The sequence below is a fragment of the Astyanax mexicanus genome, chromosome 16 (assembly GCF_023375975.1).
Source record: "Astyanax mexicanus isolate ESR-SI-001 chromosome 16, AstMex3_surface, whole genome shotgun sequence".
Classification (NCBI taxonomy): domain Eukaryota; kingdom Metazoa; phylum Chordata; class Actinopteri; order Characiformes; family Acestrorhamphidae; genus Astyanax; species Astyanax mexicanus.
Window position 1 is genome coordinate 4,534,448 of NC_064423.1, and position 16,482 is coordinate 4,550,929.

Consider the following 16,482-nt stretch of genomic DNA (forward strand, 5'->3'; position numbering starts at 1 on the left):
GTCTATCTCTGCTGTGCTGTGTTGGATGGTGGGGGGTGCACAGTAACTCCTGATCTAGAAAAGAAATCCTGATCTAAACCATTCAACTGGTTTAACCTTAAACTAGAGCTGGCCTTTTTGATTTTTGTAATTCATTTTTTTGAAGACCATACTTTGGTCATTAGTCTTCTTTTATCCTTTGTGGAATTTATATCATCTTTAATTCCTATGGGCACATTTTTAGGATCTACACATTTAAACACCTACATTTTTGAGTATCTACATATATTAATTGAGGACCTACATTTTTAGGCACCTACATATTTGGGCACCTATGCTTTTGACTGCCTACGTTTTCGACTACCTACATATTTGATCATCTACGTTTTTGATGACCTACATTTTTCAGTACCTACATATTTGAGAACCCATGTTTTTGAGCACCTACATTTTTAACTTACCTACAGTTTTCAGCAGCTTCATATTTGAGCACCTACATTTTTGATGACCTACATTTTTTTTTGAGTCCTGTGTTTTTTACTACCTACAGTTTCAAGCACCTACATTTTTAAGCACCTACATATGTGAGCGCCTATATTTTTGAGAACCTACATATTTGAGCACCTACATTTTTGAGTCCTGTGTTTTTGACTACCTACAGTTTCAAGCACCTACATTTTTAAGCACCTACATATTTGAGCACCTACATTTTTGAGTCCCATGTTTTTGACTACCTACATTTTTGAGCACCTACATTTTTGACTACCTACATATTTGAGCACCTACATTTTTGAGTCCCATGTTTTTGACTACCTACATTTTTGAGCACCTACATATTTGAGCGTCTACATATTTGAGCACCTACATTTTTGAGTCCCATGTTTTTGACTACCTACATATTTGAGCACCTACATTTTTGAGTCCCATGTTTTTGACTACCTACATATTTGAGCACCTACATTTTTGAGTCCCATGTTTTTGACTACCTACATATTTGAGCACCTACATTTTTGAGTCCCATGTTTTTGACTACCTACATATTTGAGCACCTACATTTTTGAGTCCCATGTTTTTGACTACCTACATATTTGAGCACCTACATTTTTGAGTCCCATGTTTTTGACTACCTACATTTTTGAGCGCCTACATATTTGAGCGGCTACATTTTTGACTACCTACATATTTGAGCACTTACATATTCGGGCACCTACATATCTGAGCAACTACATATTTGAGCACCTAATTTTTTTGGCACCTACATATTTGAGCACCCCTATTCTAATGCATGGCTGACATTCAATGTGTTAAAACCCAATCTAGTCTTTTAATGTTAAACAGCTCCCTCTGGTGGCAGGGACGGTGCACTGACGCACATTGATCAGATGTTGTGTCCTGGCTTTCTGCTATGCTGCTCTGATCGAGCTCCTGTTCCTGAGCAGATCTTTCCGTCTCAGCCATCAAGGCAGATTAGAAATAAAGAGAGAGAGAGAGAGAGAGGGCCGGCTGTTTAAAACTGTGGGAGAGCCACAGCAGGATAATCTCTTTTGCTTTTGGTCTATTAAATGTCAAGTCTCCTCAGCCTCGATAACCGGCGTCAGAGATAGCGAAATATCATTAAAGGGGTGTTTTCGAGGTCCCTCCCTCTCCCCGTCTCTCTCCCCGTCTCTCTCTCTCTCTCTCTTTTTCTCTCTAAAGAGATTGGGAGGAATTAGAGGGAGAGGGGGAGGATGGACGTGCAGATAAACTATGGGAGATAAACACACAGAACCCGGTGTACATTTTTGTTATTGCTGTCCTCTTCTCCGTCTGAAGAATTCGATAGCTCCTCAGCGCTGGATGGGATGGTTTCGAAGTCTTCAGTGTCCATCGAGGGTAAACGACGTTGAGTCCATCCTTGAAAAAAAAATAAAATAAGGAAAAACATACATTTTCAGTAAAAGAAAAAAAAAAAAAAAACAGGTAGAAGTGGACTAAATATTGATCATTTTTTTGTAATTTGATAACAATGGTCAGGCCAGCAGTTTTTTTCCGTTTTCTGCCTGTCATTGCACACCTAAATCTTGAGTATTTTTATTAAAGCAGTTCATAAAAAGGTTTAATGTTTAAAAAGAAATATTTAATTAAATCTACAACAAAATATTATGAATAAAAATACAAATCAAACATTTCATCCATTTTATTATATTGAATTTTATTGCGTCATTAGTTTTTATATCTATTTTGAAACAGAAGAATTTGGGCTTGATTAATTTTACCAGTGGTGTGCAGTGAGGCCCTTCTAACCCCTCAGAGAAGGGGTGACAATAGGTGCATGTAAATCATTACATAATATTTAATCAGGAAATATATGTTATAGCTATAAGCATATATTTTATAAATTAATTAAAATAAAAAAAAGGATTAAATTCAAAGCATTAGTCTGTGTTTTTAAGTTGATACAGGACTCTGCTTATCTGACTGACAGCTGTTCTAACCAATCAAAACTGCTTTTTAAAACGGCTTCTGCCGCCGAGTATATTAGCAAAGTAGCAGGACAATCTAACCAATCAGATTCACATGAACTCTGTTGGCCAGCTGTACTTGTAGGCAAATTAAGCATTGATTGTGTCAATTGTAGCTGTTGTATTTTTTTGGCTGTTAATGTGTATTAAGCTTATATAACTAAGTCGAGACAGAGAAAATGCAGTTTTAATATAAATCTTTTAATATAAAATGGTTGCAGAAGGGGTACTCACTATATTAACTGCACACCACTGAATTTTACTAGTCTGAAATTTTTAAGTGGAGTAGAGAGAATAAAGAAGCAGCTTCTCCAAAGCCTCAAAATGCCCAAGTTAATTTAATTTTTTTTTTATTTGTTTTAATACAGAGAAAAGAGGTTTTGTATCACCTACACTTGTAGCCACACAGGTCAAACCCAATGTGACTTTTACATTTAAGGCTGCGTCCCGAAAATCCCAAAAGTACCTCCTTTTTCCTACCAATCCTCCTTCTCTCCTCTGTGACCCGGAAACATTGATGATTTTGTAACACCACATTGCTGCTTTTTTGAATACCGGAGAAGACTAAATAATCCTGAGCTTAAAATCTCCCTCAAAGCCTCTTCCAATGATGGATAAACCAGAGTATCCTACCCAGGAAATGTTTTAAAGATTTTGGAGTGTCATCGCTGTGGCCACGCCCACAAAGCACCTGAGCACATGTTTTTTTTAAATTAAATTAATTACTTATTAATTAATTATTTTTTTCTAAATGTGTGTGAAGAAATAATGCAACTTTATTAAAAAAACTTAACTTAACTAAAAAAGTTACTATCAGGACCCACATCACCACATACACGCATGCAACTCTTACAAGTGAATCCTGCTGAAACACTCTTTACTCATATTAATTTAATTTAATATTAAAAAAAAAAAATTAACTTAACTAAACACTTACTTGACTGTAGAACTTATATCATCACTTATTATTATGAACAAATAAAAAAAGTGATGAAATAAAATGAAATAAAATAAAAAGTAACACACAGGGCGTCCACTTTTATTTGATTGGCCAATATTTCACATCATTTCCGAAATGTAGTATTTCCTCTGCAATGAACAGGAGTTTAAACATCCACATTTAACACGATGATCATATATTTGCTGAGTGCTGGCTGCAGCTGTGATTGGCTGGGCAGTATTAGGGGAGCTGAAAGCGAGCATTGTGATTGGCTTAATTCCTCCTCCTTCTCCTCTTCTTTTTTCAATGTCTCCACCTTCTTCAGAAAGAAGAAAGGAGTAGAAAAGGAGGAGGAGGAGAGGAAGAATGGCGGAAGGGGAAGGGGAAATGGACGGCTGCAGTGAGTCAGGGTTTCAGTTCTGTTCTGTTTAAACTAAATTACAAGGCTTGTATCACTAAACTAAAGATTTCTAAAAAAAAAAAAAAAGACCAATCAGGACCACAGGAGGGCGCTGCTGCAACATCAAAGAAAGGAACGAAGAGAAGAGAATATGATGTTAACTATTGATGAATTTGATAAGCCAATCACAACGACTGCTTTCAGCTCACACCAAATACTGCCCAGCCAATCACAGAATATACCTAAATCCATTTTTTTTGGTTAAAAAAAATTATTAATAACCCAAAAACAGGTTATTTCTAAAAAATAATTACATATTTGCCATCATTATGAAACGGAAGCCTTCTGTGTTACTGATTTATTTTATGAATCTCTTTTTTATTTCTTTAGAATATATATATATATAAGATATAATGTGTCAGTCAAAAGTTTGGGCACACCTCTTCTCTCTCAATTCCATGATCTTTTTTTTTTACATTGTAAATTTAATATATAGAAAAAAGCAGTAAATCTGGGGGTTTCTAGAAGCAACTCAAGTTGAAAGAAACCAAAAAAATCAAAGAATGGCCAAAGTGGGTGTGGCCAAAAAAAAAATCCTTTTTATAGTGAGCTGGAACTAATTCTCTGTGATAATTGCACAGTTGCAGCCACTGGACTTTCTTGATAGCTCCTTATCAAGGATGCAGAATTGCTTCTTTTTCACATGAGCATCAGTTTAGCAGAAAATAAAACTTTGGATTTGGTTAGAAACCCGGATTTGGGTCACTTTTACCTGCTGTGTGAACTTAACCTTAAAAGAGACACTAAACCCTAAACCATATTTTTTTATTAATAGCTGAAATACAGGGGGTTGGACAATAAAACTGAAACACATATATATATATATAAGATATAATGTGTCAGTCAAAAGTTTGGGCACACCTCTTCTCTCTCAATTCCATGATTTTTTTTTTTTACATTGTAAATTTAATATTAGATAAAGACTATATTAAAACTACACAGGAACACATGCTGAATTATTTTAAATAATACACCAGAATATGTTTTTTTACTTTAGATTCTTCACATTTAGTATCACATTTCTCTTTGAGTACAGATCTGCAGACTCTTGGTGTGATTTTAATCTCAGTGTTTTCATGAGGGAGAGTCACCTGGAATAGTTTTCTCAGTGTCTTGAAAGAAGGAGTTCCTGGAGGTGCTGAACAATAGTTACTGCTTTTCCTTCACTTTGCTGTGAAGCTCCAGCTCATCACAATTAAATCACTTCAAATCACCATCTCAGTTCATCAGGTTTAGATCAGGGGATTAATGTGGAGGAATAACACTTTTTATTACTCTCTAGTACAACTACATAATTTTTCATGTCTTTAATATTAATCTACAATGTAGAAAATACATTAAATAAAGAAATTAAGGAAAACATTGAGTGGTAAGGTGTGTCCAAACTTTTGACTGGTACAGTATATACTACATATATTCTAATAAACAAATAAATTAATTATAAAATGTTTTTTTTTTGTCTCTGTGGATGCCCACTGTGATATCACTCTAGAATCTTCATTGTTAGGATACTCTGGTGTATGCTCCACTGGACGAGGCTTCTGCTGTATTTTAAAAGGCTTTTAGAAAGTCTCTTTGGATATTTCAGCTCACAGAAGAGAGAATGAGGATCAGTAGAAAAAAGCAGTAAATCTGGGGGTTTCTAGAAGCAGCTCAAGTTGAAAGAAACCAAAAAAATCAAAGAATGGCCAAAGTGGGTGTGGCCAAATAAATAAAAAATCCTTTTTATAGTGAGCTGGAACTAATTCTCTGTGATAATTGCACAGTTGCAGCCACTGGACTTTCTTGATAGCTCCTATCAAGGATGCAGAATTGCTTCTTTTTCACATGAGCATCAGTTTAGCAGAAAATAAAACTTCGGATTTGGTTAGAAACCCGGATTTGGGTCACTTTTACCTGCTGTGTGAACTTAACCTTAAAAGAGACACTAAACCCTAAACCATATTTTTTTATTAATAGCTGAAATACAGGGGGTTGGACAATGAAACTGAAACACCTGGTTTTAGAGCACAATAATTTATTGTGGTGACGGACAGTTCTGGTGGAAACAGGAGAGTTGAGGTGCACATTGAATTCTGCCGTGATTTGATCAGCCGTGGTTTTATGTTTTTTGGATACAATCCGGGTTAGCACCCAAATATCCCTTTCAGACAGCTTCCTCTTACAGCGTCCACAGTTAATCCTGATGGATGTGGTTGGTTCTTCTTGGTGGTATGCTGACATTACCCTGGATACCGTGGCTCTTAATGCACCACAAAGACTTGCTGTCTTGGTCACAGATGCTCCAGCAAGACGTGCACCAACAATTTGAACTCTGGTATGTCACTCATAATGTTGTGTGCATTGTAGTATTTTGAGTAAAGCTGTGCTCTTACCCTGCTAATTGAACCTTCACACTCTTACTGCTCTTACTGGTGCAATGTGCAATTAATGAAGATTAACCACCAGGCTGCTCCAATTTAGCCGTGAAACCTCCCACACTAAAATGATGACAGGTGTTTCAGATTCATTGTTCAACCCCTGTATGTTCCTTCAAAGTAATAAAACAAACAAGTCCTTTTTCTAACCTTGTTACCGTGTACTTTGGTACACAGACACATCACAATATGCAGATCAGTCAATCAGTAATATTGTCCCCCTGCTGACGTCAAATCATCTACGTCTTACATCTCGCTATCACAGGCACACTGCTGCTGCTGCAGCTCAGCCAATCAATCAGCTCTCCCTCCTGACCCACCTCTAAACCCATACATCACCCAGTGCCCCTCCCAAACTACCACTCCCATTTTTTAGCCTTTTTCAAATTTGAGGTGAGGGTGGAGTCAGCAGTTAAAATCAGGGAATTAGTGCCCTTTAAAGAAAGGGCAAGTGGCAAATAAAACATCACATCTGAACACATTCTCTTGAGGTGAAGCATGTATCGTGCTGAAGTAGAAAAAATGCAACAGCAAAATATATATATATATTTTGCTGCATTAAAATAAGCAAAAAGCATATGAGTATAATGGACATTCATTTAACACATTGTTGCTGTTTAGTTCAACAGCAGCAATATGCAAAAATTTGAAATAAATACAAAAAAAGCTCTGGAAAAAATAAGATACCACTTTCTTGATTTTACCAAGTTGAAAACCTCTGGAATATAATCAAGAGGAAGATGGATGATCACAAGCCATCAAACCACCAAACTGAACTGCTTGAATTAATTTTTGCACCAGGAGTAAAGCAGCATAAAGTTATCCAAAAGCAGTGTGTAAGACTGGTGGAGGAAGAGAACATGATGCCAAGATGCATGAAAAAACTGTGATTAAAAAACAACCAGGGTTATTCCACCAAATATTGATTTCTGAACTCTTAAAACTTTATGAATATGAACTTGTTTTCTTTTCATTATTTAAGGTCTGAAATTTCAGACATTTCTCATTTTCTGCAAATAAATGCTCTAAATAAATTTTTTTGGAGGGAGAATTTGGGAGAAATGTTGTCTGTAGTTTATAGAATAAAACAACAAGGTTAATTTTGTTCAAACATAAACCTATAAATAGCAAACATTTTGAAAAACTGATTCAGAAACTGAAGTGGTCTCTTTTATTTTTTATTTTTCCCAGAGCTGTATTTTATGTACTGTAAATATAAGAGTACACCAGGCCAAGAACTTGTTAGTATGTGGTGTGTGGTTGCTACTAGACCCATATTGTTCACAGTTTCTCTGGATTTCCACAATCCACAATCATCAAAAGCATGAAAGCAGTAATCTGAGAGCTCTCTGAGTGTTACCTGGTTGAGAGGTGGATCTAGGCACACTGGGTTTGGTACTGGCTGTACCTTTATTTTTGCTGTCAGCTGGAAGAGCACCTCGTATAGAATCTGAGAGAAAACGCACCTCTTATTCAATAAACATGACCACAGTGTCAGCCACTGATATCAGGACCCACATCACCACATCACTACATACACGCATGCAACATTCACAAGTGAATCCTGCTGAAACGCTCTTTACTCAACATATTAATTTAATTTAATATTTAATTTAATTTTACTCACAGGTTTCCCTGCAGCACATTGAGTAGATTATAGACAAGTTGAATTGAGTATTACTCCTAAATTCCAATTAATTTTTTGGTAACACATTCTAATAACTTTATATAACATTACCATACCCATAACAAATGATTAATAACTGTTATTTGTCACATTTCCAGAAACTAAAAAGTTGCTATCACATTTGTAAATACTAATGAACGCATTGCCAGCATGAACTGCAATTTATAAACATTTTCCTGCTTTAAAATTCGTATTAACTAGTGATTTATAATTAATGTTCAAATTCTGATGAGCTAATGATTTGTTAGCATTTCTAAATATGAAAATCCATTTTAGCTGATAAATAAGTGTCGTGTGTGGCACAATCCGGGTTAGCACCCGACCATCCCTTTCAGACAGCTTCCTCTTACAGCATCCACAGTTAATCCTGTTGGATGTGGTGGGTCTTCTTGATGGTATGCTGACATTACCTTGGATACCGTGGCTCTTGATGCATCACAAAGACTTGCTGTCTTGGTCACAGATGCTCCAGCAAGACGTGCACCAACAATTTGTCCTCTTTTGAACTCTGGTATGTCACCCATAATGTTTTGTGCATTGCAGTATTTTGAGCAGAACTGTGCTCTTAATTACTGTTATTTTTCACATTTTAAGAAACTAAAAAGTTGCTATCACATTTGTAGATACTAATAAACTCATTGGCAGCATGAACTGCAATTGATTAACATTTTCCTTGGTTTCTAATTCATATTTACTAGCGATTTATTAATGTTCAAATTCTGATGAGCTAATGACTTGCTAGCATTTCTAAATATGAATATCTATGCTGATGAATAAGTGTCATGCTTGAGCATTTGTTAATATTTAAATATTTCTGATGAAATAATGCTTTGTTCACATAATCTACTGATCATTAGTTAACAATATATTAATGGAAGTTATTATAAAGTGTTACCAATTTTTTAAAATTGAAATTGCAGGAAGAGCAGGAAGCAGAAGAAGAAGAATTGGAATTCCATGAAATTCAAAGAAATTACTAATACATAATTAAGGTATATTTATATTTATGAAGTTGTTACAGTATATATTATGATAAAATGTTAATTTAAAACAGATATCATGGTATGGACCAAAATAACCAAGAAATAAAACCTTTTTTAATCTCTAAAACAGATTATTAAAATTGTGAAACTTTCAAATTGTGGTAAATTACATGCTAGTCCAAACAGTTAGGTCATTTGAGAAACTGTTGAGCATTAGATGCAACAGCGTTACCCTCTAAAGGAGTTTAATAAATTATAATTACATTAACAAAACATTATTTTATTTAATTACTTCCATTTAGAAGAAATATGTATGTTAAAAGTATGATATGTGATTAGAAAGAATGAATTTCTCTGAATTGCAATTAATTCAATTCCTCTTCCTGTACCATCCTTTAGGCTGGATTAAATTCATTTAATTCTGAAATTCAGATTTCTACAGAGCTCTGCCAGTTAGATTTTTCAGCAGGAGAAAAACTAAACGCAGCCAAAAAAAAAGAAAACACACCCCAGCATGCTTCACAAACAGCACAATAAAACAACCTCACACCCCGTGATCACTTTCAACAGCGTAACACTAAAAAAATCGAAATCTGGATGAGTTCATGTCATATGATGGTGCAACAGCGATGACTCCTGTACCCACACAGAACCAAGCATGCGAAAATATAAAGACAGATTTACATCACTATATATTCACACTCACGTTCACACCCAATCTTACATCATTCATTAGTTCAGAATGAAGAAAGAATCTCTAATAAAAAAAGGGGAAGCCCACTTAAGAATCTCTTCCGGGGTTTTTTGGGCCACCAGAGTGAACTTCTGAATGAGTCACAAATAGGAAGTGGGTAGGTTCTTCATTAGGGGTGTCACGATTCTCTAAATCCTCAATTCGATTTTATTTCCGATGTTAGGGTCACGATTCGATTCGATTCTTGATTTTATTTTTTTTTCTATGCCAGTTTTAGATTAGTCTATGGTCATTCATTGGTTTGATTCATCAAATTTACAATATCTTATTTCAAAAGGTGGGCTTGATTTAAGTGATACAAGTGATCTGTAATACACCACATTAGGCACTAATGGTCAAATTTTAATAATTTCATTAAGATATATATGTAATGCCATCTAGTGGCTTTTTTTTGGTAGCAGCAGTGTGCACTATTAAAACAGCAATGTGCAACATAACAAAATAAATAATAAAAAAATACAGGAACAGTCATGTACAAAATAATAGAACAATTAGAGCCTTAACAAACTGAACTCTATCCTACTATAACAGTTAAACATGAAAAATAAGGCTTTAAGACTTTATCTGAGAGAAAGATGCTCCTTAAGGTACCAAAACTATTAACATATTTGAGGCTAGACAAAACAACGGTTATTTTTATTTTTTCAAGTTTTTCTTTAAGAAGATGAGAATGTTCACATTCTCTGGAGAAAGAGCTGCTCTCTGAGCAGTCACAATGTCCGCGGTATCAGCTACAGTGTGCTGCGCCATTCGCGTAGCGTGCTACGTCATCTGTGTAGCACGTTTGCTTGCGTAGCTTAGCGGGAGGGATCGTCGATCCTCTTTTTGACTTAGAGGCTCGAGACCATGACATAATTTCGATCGATTTCCATAAAATATCATGACACCCCTATTCTTCATAACCCGGTTCTGATAACACATGCTACAAACACCACACACATCTGACATGCACCGAACATGCTGCTCTCTGAGATACCTCCATAGCCAAACGGCGTGGGGTCGCTCTTTATTTGGTGTCTCTTGCTTTTAAGGTTTGCAGAAAGAGGACCTGAGGGAAGTGATGGAAGCTTAGCGAGTTTTTCAAACTGACATCTTGACAATCTTCTTGTGTTTAAAAACGTACTTAAGTTTTTACAATTTACATTTTTACATTTTACAACAGTATTAATTTATTTCCTCAATTATTACATAATAAAGTAATGATGAGAGAATATACTACAACGTATTTTTGCACATTTTTTGCCATTTTCTGAGTTTCCTTATAATTACACTGGCTATTTTTTATGTTTGTATCGCTGTCATATATGTAATATTTAAAAAAAATATATCATTTAAAAAAAAGTTACTTTATTTCAGTAATTCAGTTCAAAATGTGAAACTCATATTATATAGATTATATAGATATAGTATTACACACACAGAGTGATCTATTTTATTGTTGATGATTATTATGGCTTACAGCCAAAGAAAAAACAAAAATCAGTGTCTCAAATAATTAGAATATTATATAAGACCAATTGCTACTTTTGGCAGTGTGGACAGTGTGCCAAATCCTGCTGGAAAATGAAATCCACATCTACATAAAAGTTGTCAGTAGCAGAGGGAAGCTGTAAGATATGAAGTGCTGTAAGATTTAGTGGGAAAACAAAACTGCACTGACTTTAGACTTTATAATAAAACACAGTGGATCAACACCAGCAGATGACAGACATGTCTCTCCAAACCATCACTGATCATCAGTAAATTTTACATTTCATTTGTTTTAAAATCAAAGGAGCAGAGTCTGGAGGAAGAGTGGAGAGAGACACAGTCCAAACTGCTCGAGGTCTAGTGTGAAGTTTCCACCAATCAGTGATGGTTTGGAAAGTCATGTCTGTCATCTGCTGGTGTTGGTCCACTGTGTTTTATTATCAAGTCTAAAGTCAGTGCAGTTTAGTTTTCCCACAAAATCTTACAGAACTTCATATCTTACAGCTTCCCTCTGCTACTGACAACTTTTATGGAGATGAGGATTTCATTTTCCAGCAGGACTTGGCACACTGCCCACACTGCCAAAAGTACCAACTGGTCTTAAATAAAATAATATTTTGAGACACTGATTTTTGGGTTTTCATTGGCTGTAAGCCATAATCATCAACAATACAAGAAACAAATGTTTAAAATAGGTCACTCTGTGTTTAATACATCTATATAATATATGAGTTTCACATTTTGAACTGAATTACTGAAACAGCTGTTTGGTACTCAGTAGAAAGCTATCTAACCGGCTGGTTTGAGTGTGTTGTGAGGAGTTTATTATAAAGCGATCTGGTGGTGAACGCGGTAAAACAGGTGGATCTACAGGCAGTCAGCTACCTTTAGTGCGTGTGGTGGAGGAGGCACTGAGGGTGGAGGCTAAAGAGAAGCGGCGGGGGACGTCTGTCTCCTTAGGTGCTGGTTCTGGAGTAAAAAGCAAGCAAAGGGTTAGTATATTAGTCAGCATTAAACATGGAGAGAAACGGAGCCCTTCCAACCAATAACCACGCATCGTCACTCCATCTCAAAAACAGCAACTTTACCGGAGAGAGAAGAAAGCTTCTTTATTTTCAATGGAAGTTGATGCAAAAAGAGTTAATTTCAGGTCGTTTGGGAGAATTTCTATTTGTTTTGACAAATTTTGTGAGGGATGGTTCAAATTATGTAGTAAACTTTATAAGACAAATTAGACAAAAATAAAAATACTTGTTTTTCATTGGACAGCGGCAGTATGCACCGATTCTTAATTCAGCTCTTTATTTAGATATATTGTTTATTTTTTCTTACGCAAAGGTGTTTAAATTAAAAGGTCCCACAAAGTTTAGTCTGTAATGTTTCAAAGATACTGTTTTTCTGAACCGTTCTAAAAATGTGTAAAATAATAATGTTTTGCATCTCAAAGTTCTTCGAATTTTTATGTTATGGAGATAAACAAAACTTAAATAAAAGTAATTTAATAAAAAATAGAAAATATTTATACAACAATACCAGAATATTTTAACCCGTTCCATAAAAACAGTCTAAAACATCCCAAATATCAAGTTACTGGGACCAATTTTAGCAATTTATGTATACTGACATTTAGGGTATGTCAGTTTTCTTTCCTATCGTAACGACGGGAAAAGTACACTTTTCATTTTGTATTATATTTAATGTTAATGTCAACTGGCATATGCTCTGAGTATGTACACTTCTGCGTGTACATGTGTGACTAACAAGCAGGGGTGTAGGTGCATTTGGCACGCAACGCAATTCACTGCCAAGATAGCAATAAACATTTGATGTTTCACGTCTTTCTAGGTTGTTCGCTATTTAAAGAATGCAGCTGTAATGTTCATAAAATGTTCTGCTGACCAAAAATCGTAAGCTGAGATCCAATTTTTCACAAAAGCGAGAAACTGATACAGTATGTGGTTATTTGTTGGAGGGGCTCAAGAGCGTAACAATGGAAAGAGAGAGGAAAAGCGAACAGAGCAGATTGAGCTTTCTGAACTGGAGGAGGAAGCGTGCAACTTGAGGATTCATGCTTTATGTCTGAACATTGATTGCTGCCGTCTGCAGATACGGCTCTAAGAGCAGGTATTGATTTCCTGCAACAGACAGCTTTAAAAATATACATTTTTTTTTAATCCTTAGAGTCATTTTATTTAGTGATAAATGCACAATAAATGAAGAACAGAAAGGAAATGAAGGGTGATTATGACAGACTATGGACAAAAGGTGAGCTGCGGACATAGTTATTCCACTATAATCTGATTATCGCTAATTCAAATCGCTGGTTTGAACTCCGGTCATCAGCAGCCGGAGTCTGAGAGAGCACAGTTCTATCTGTGTGGGTAGGTGGCGCTCTCTCCCCTCATCACTCCTTATGTTTTACTGGTCAGCACCAGAACCTGTTAGCGGCTGTAATGTATCGGGGGGGGCGTGTGTTAGTCTAGTCTCCACCCCCCTATTAATGGGGGCATTACTAATGATGATAAGAAGACTAAGATGTGTAAGAAGAATAAACTGGCCTTCCATAAAGGCCAAAAGAATAAAATTAGAGAGATATTATATTTTTTAAAAATCTACCAAGAAATAAAATTTTACAGTAGTCGCAAAACAAATTGTAATGGGGGAATGAAGGGTGACTATGGACGCTAGATTAGTTGCTACAGTGAAGGATATACATTATACAATTATTTGCACCTAAAATATTAATAATTGTTATCCTGGAAGCAAAACATTTACAGCAATAATATAGGTGAATTTTACTAAAACTTGCAGGCAAGCACGAGTGAGGTGGATGAGGTGGATTACTCATGTGATTTTACTCAGATTATTAAATTATATTCTAAGTGCCACCAATATATTTTAAGTAAAAAAAAAACACACAAATTTTACTTTTTATAATTGTTATATTTGTGTTAATAATGGTTATGACCGATACAATATACAGCATGTCTCCAAAGTCTGGACACACCTCTTCTTATTCATTGTGTTTTCTTTCTTTTCCAAGTTTTTTTTTTACATTGTAAATTTAATATAGACTATATTAAAGCTACATATATATAATCTAATTTAATATATATTTAGATTCTTCAAAGTATCACATGTATCTTTGAGTTCAGATCTGCAGACTCTTGGTGAGATTTTAATCTCAGTGTCTTCATGAGGGAGAGTCACCTGGAATAGTTTTCTCATCGTCTTGAAAGAAGGAGTTCCTGGAGGTGCTGAACAATAGTTGCTGCTTTTCCTTCAAACTGTGAAAGAAGCTCCAGCTCATCCCAATTAAATCACCTCAAATCACCATCTTGGGATTAATGTGGAGGAATAACACTTTTTTTTTTTACTAGATAACTCCATATGTGTCCCGCAAATGTTTTTTTTTATGTCTTCAATATTAATCTACAATGTAGAAAATATATGAAATAAAAAATAATAATAAATAACACAGAATGAAAAGGTGTGTCCAAACTTTTTTTTTTTTTTTTTTATTACTGGTACTGTATTTGCACCTCATATTGTTCAACACATACAGTAATAACTTAGGTGCATTTTACTAAAACTTGCAAAAAAAAATGCAGAGAAGCACTGATGGCCATGACCACAGTAATTCTAATCAGTTTAGGATATGGAGAATTGTATTGATGTGGGTTGATATTTTTACTCAATTATTAATTCACAGAAATCTAAAGAACGTGCATATTCAATTAATAAATGTATTTTTTTATTTTATTTTATGATTGCAATAGAATTTCACTTGGGATTTTAAAGACGTCCCTCTAAAAAGTACAAAACAGTGAACGTCTGCTGAAACAATATTCACTTTTTTTTTTAAATGTCAGGAGTGTGACAGAGGCACATTGAAACACTACACTATGACATTTGCTTGAGTGCAGGAAATTTTAGTTTTCATGTTTTCCTTTGTCTCGATGCAGAGGTTGGCCTATTTTGCAGGAATTTGAATTCCTTTGAGAGAGCGGGAGAGAGTGAGATAATAATTCTCCCGCTCTGACAGAGAGCACCTTGGGTTCCCGCCGTCTATTTAGTTGCCATTCATACTATGAAAAGAAACATCAGCGCGAGCGGTGAGATGAACGACACGGATGGAAATGACAATGATTTATCACAGCACGGACAAGGGCACTCTGCACTCGAAAGGATGGACGGGATGGAGGTGAGCAGACAAGCAGCATGGGAAGGACATCAGAGTTTTACCTGAAGGCAGAGACCTGCGATTGGACAGGCCTTGTAAGGTGAAACGCTTTCTAGCCAGAGCTGAGGATTGGTCTGAGCTAAGGCTGCCGGAAGCATCAGCTATAGAAGGCAAAGGGAGAAGCACAGCAGTGAGTGAGCAGTGTGAAAGCCAGACAGGAGACAAAGAGAGCAGAAAGGGTCCTACTGTGAAGAAGACCAGGGTTAGGAGGGCCATTTTTTTTTTTTTGCATTCACATTTGCATGATCTGTGAAGTGACATGTGACTACATGTCAGGCAGACTTTGCTTTATAGTTCTTCTTTTGCTTAAAAAAAAGCATTCAGTAAAGTTTTAGTAGAAAACACCACAAAAAAAACTGCCAAAATGCACTCTTCAGACTGCTATGACAACTGTGTGGGCGTGGCCATAATATTCTAATGAATAAGCGTGACTGACATCTGTGTGTCACTGACAAACGACAAACATTTGTTTATAGCTCGCTATTTACTGTAGCTCACTAAGACAGAAGTTGCTCAGACTCAAAGACAGGGGGCGGGGCTACTGAAGGGGTACTCCCCTCCTTATGTTGTGACATCACTAGTAATGAAGGATATAGCAGTTGTATGGGTGGGACAATTGGCCTAGCTAAATTGGGAGAAAATGAGAAAATAAATAAATAAATAAATAAATAAATAAATAAAAACAGCTCTGGTAAAAAAAAAATTAAGAGAGCACTTAAATTTTTTTTAAAAAATTGGGTTTCTTTGATTTAACCAAATTGATCACTTCTGGAATATAATCATGAGGAAGATGGATGATCACAAGCCATCAAACCACCAAACTGAACTGCTTGAATTAATTTTTGCACCAGGAGTAAAGCAGCATAAAGTTATCCAAAAAGCAGTGTGTAAGACTGGTGGAGGAGAACATGATGGATATGACAATATGCATGAAAACTGTGATTTAAAAAACAGGATTAGTCCACTAAATATTGATTTCTGAACTCTTAAAACATTATAAATATGAACTTGTTGTTTTATTTGCATTATTATTTGAGGTCTGAAAGCT

At 35.6% G+C, this 16,482-nt stretch overlaps 2 protein-coding genes across 12 annotated transcripts in view; one reads left to right on the top strand and one right to left on the bottom strand.

Moving 5' to 3' along the window:
- Positions 1-16,482, bottom strand: part of mcf2l2 (MCF.2 cell line derived transforming sequence-like 2) — a 177,962-nt gene that overhangs the window by 12,319 nt on the left and 149,161 nt on the right. For 7 of the 11 annotated variants that reach the window (XM_049465736.1, XM_049465737.1, XM_049465735.1 and 4 more), the window contains exons 27-31: positions 15,437-15,535; positions 12,077-12,160; positions 10,698-10,769; positions 7,658-7,747; positions 1,757-1,872 (exon numbers count right to left, since the gene is read on the bottom strand). In XM_049465736.1, the coding sequence (XP_049321693.1) occupies positions 1,757-1,872; positions 7,658-7,747; positions 10,698-10,769; positions 12,077-12,160; positions 15,437-15,535 (461 nt within the window). The remainder of the gene's footprint in view (positions 1-1,756; positions 1,873-7,657; positions 7,748-10,697; positions 10,770-12,076; positions 12,161-15,436; positions 15,536-16,482) is intronic. The other 4 variants (XM_049465741.1, XM_049465740.1, XM_049465742.1 and 1 more) reach the window with 4 other exon arrangements.
- The window catches only part of ncbp2 (nuclear cap binding protein subunit 2), a 231,614-nt gene that overhangs the window by 6,370 nt on the left and 208,762 nt on the right, over positions 1-16,482 (top strand). The gene's annotated exons all lie outside the window — the stretch shown is intronic.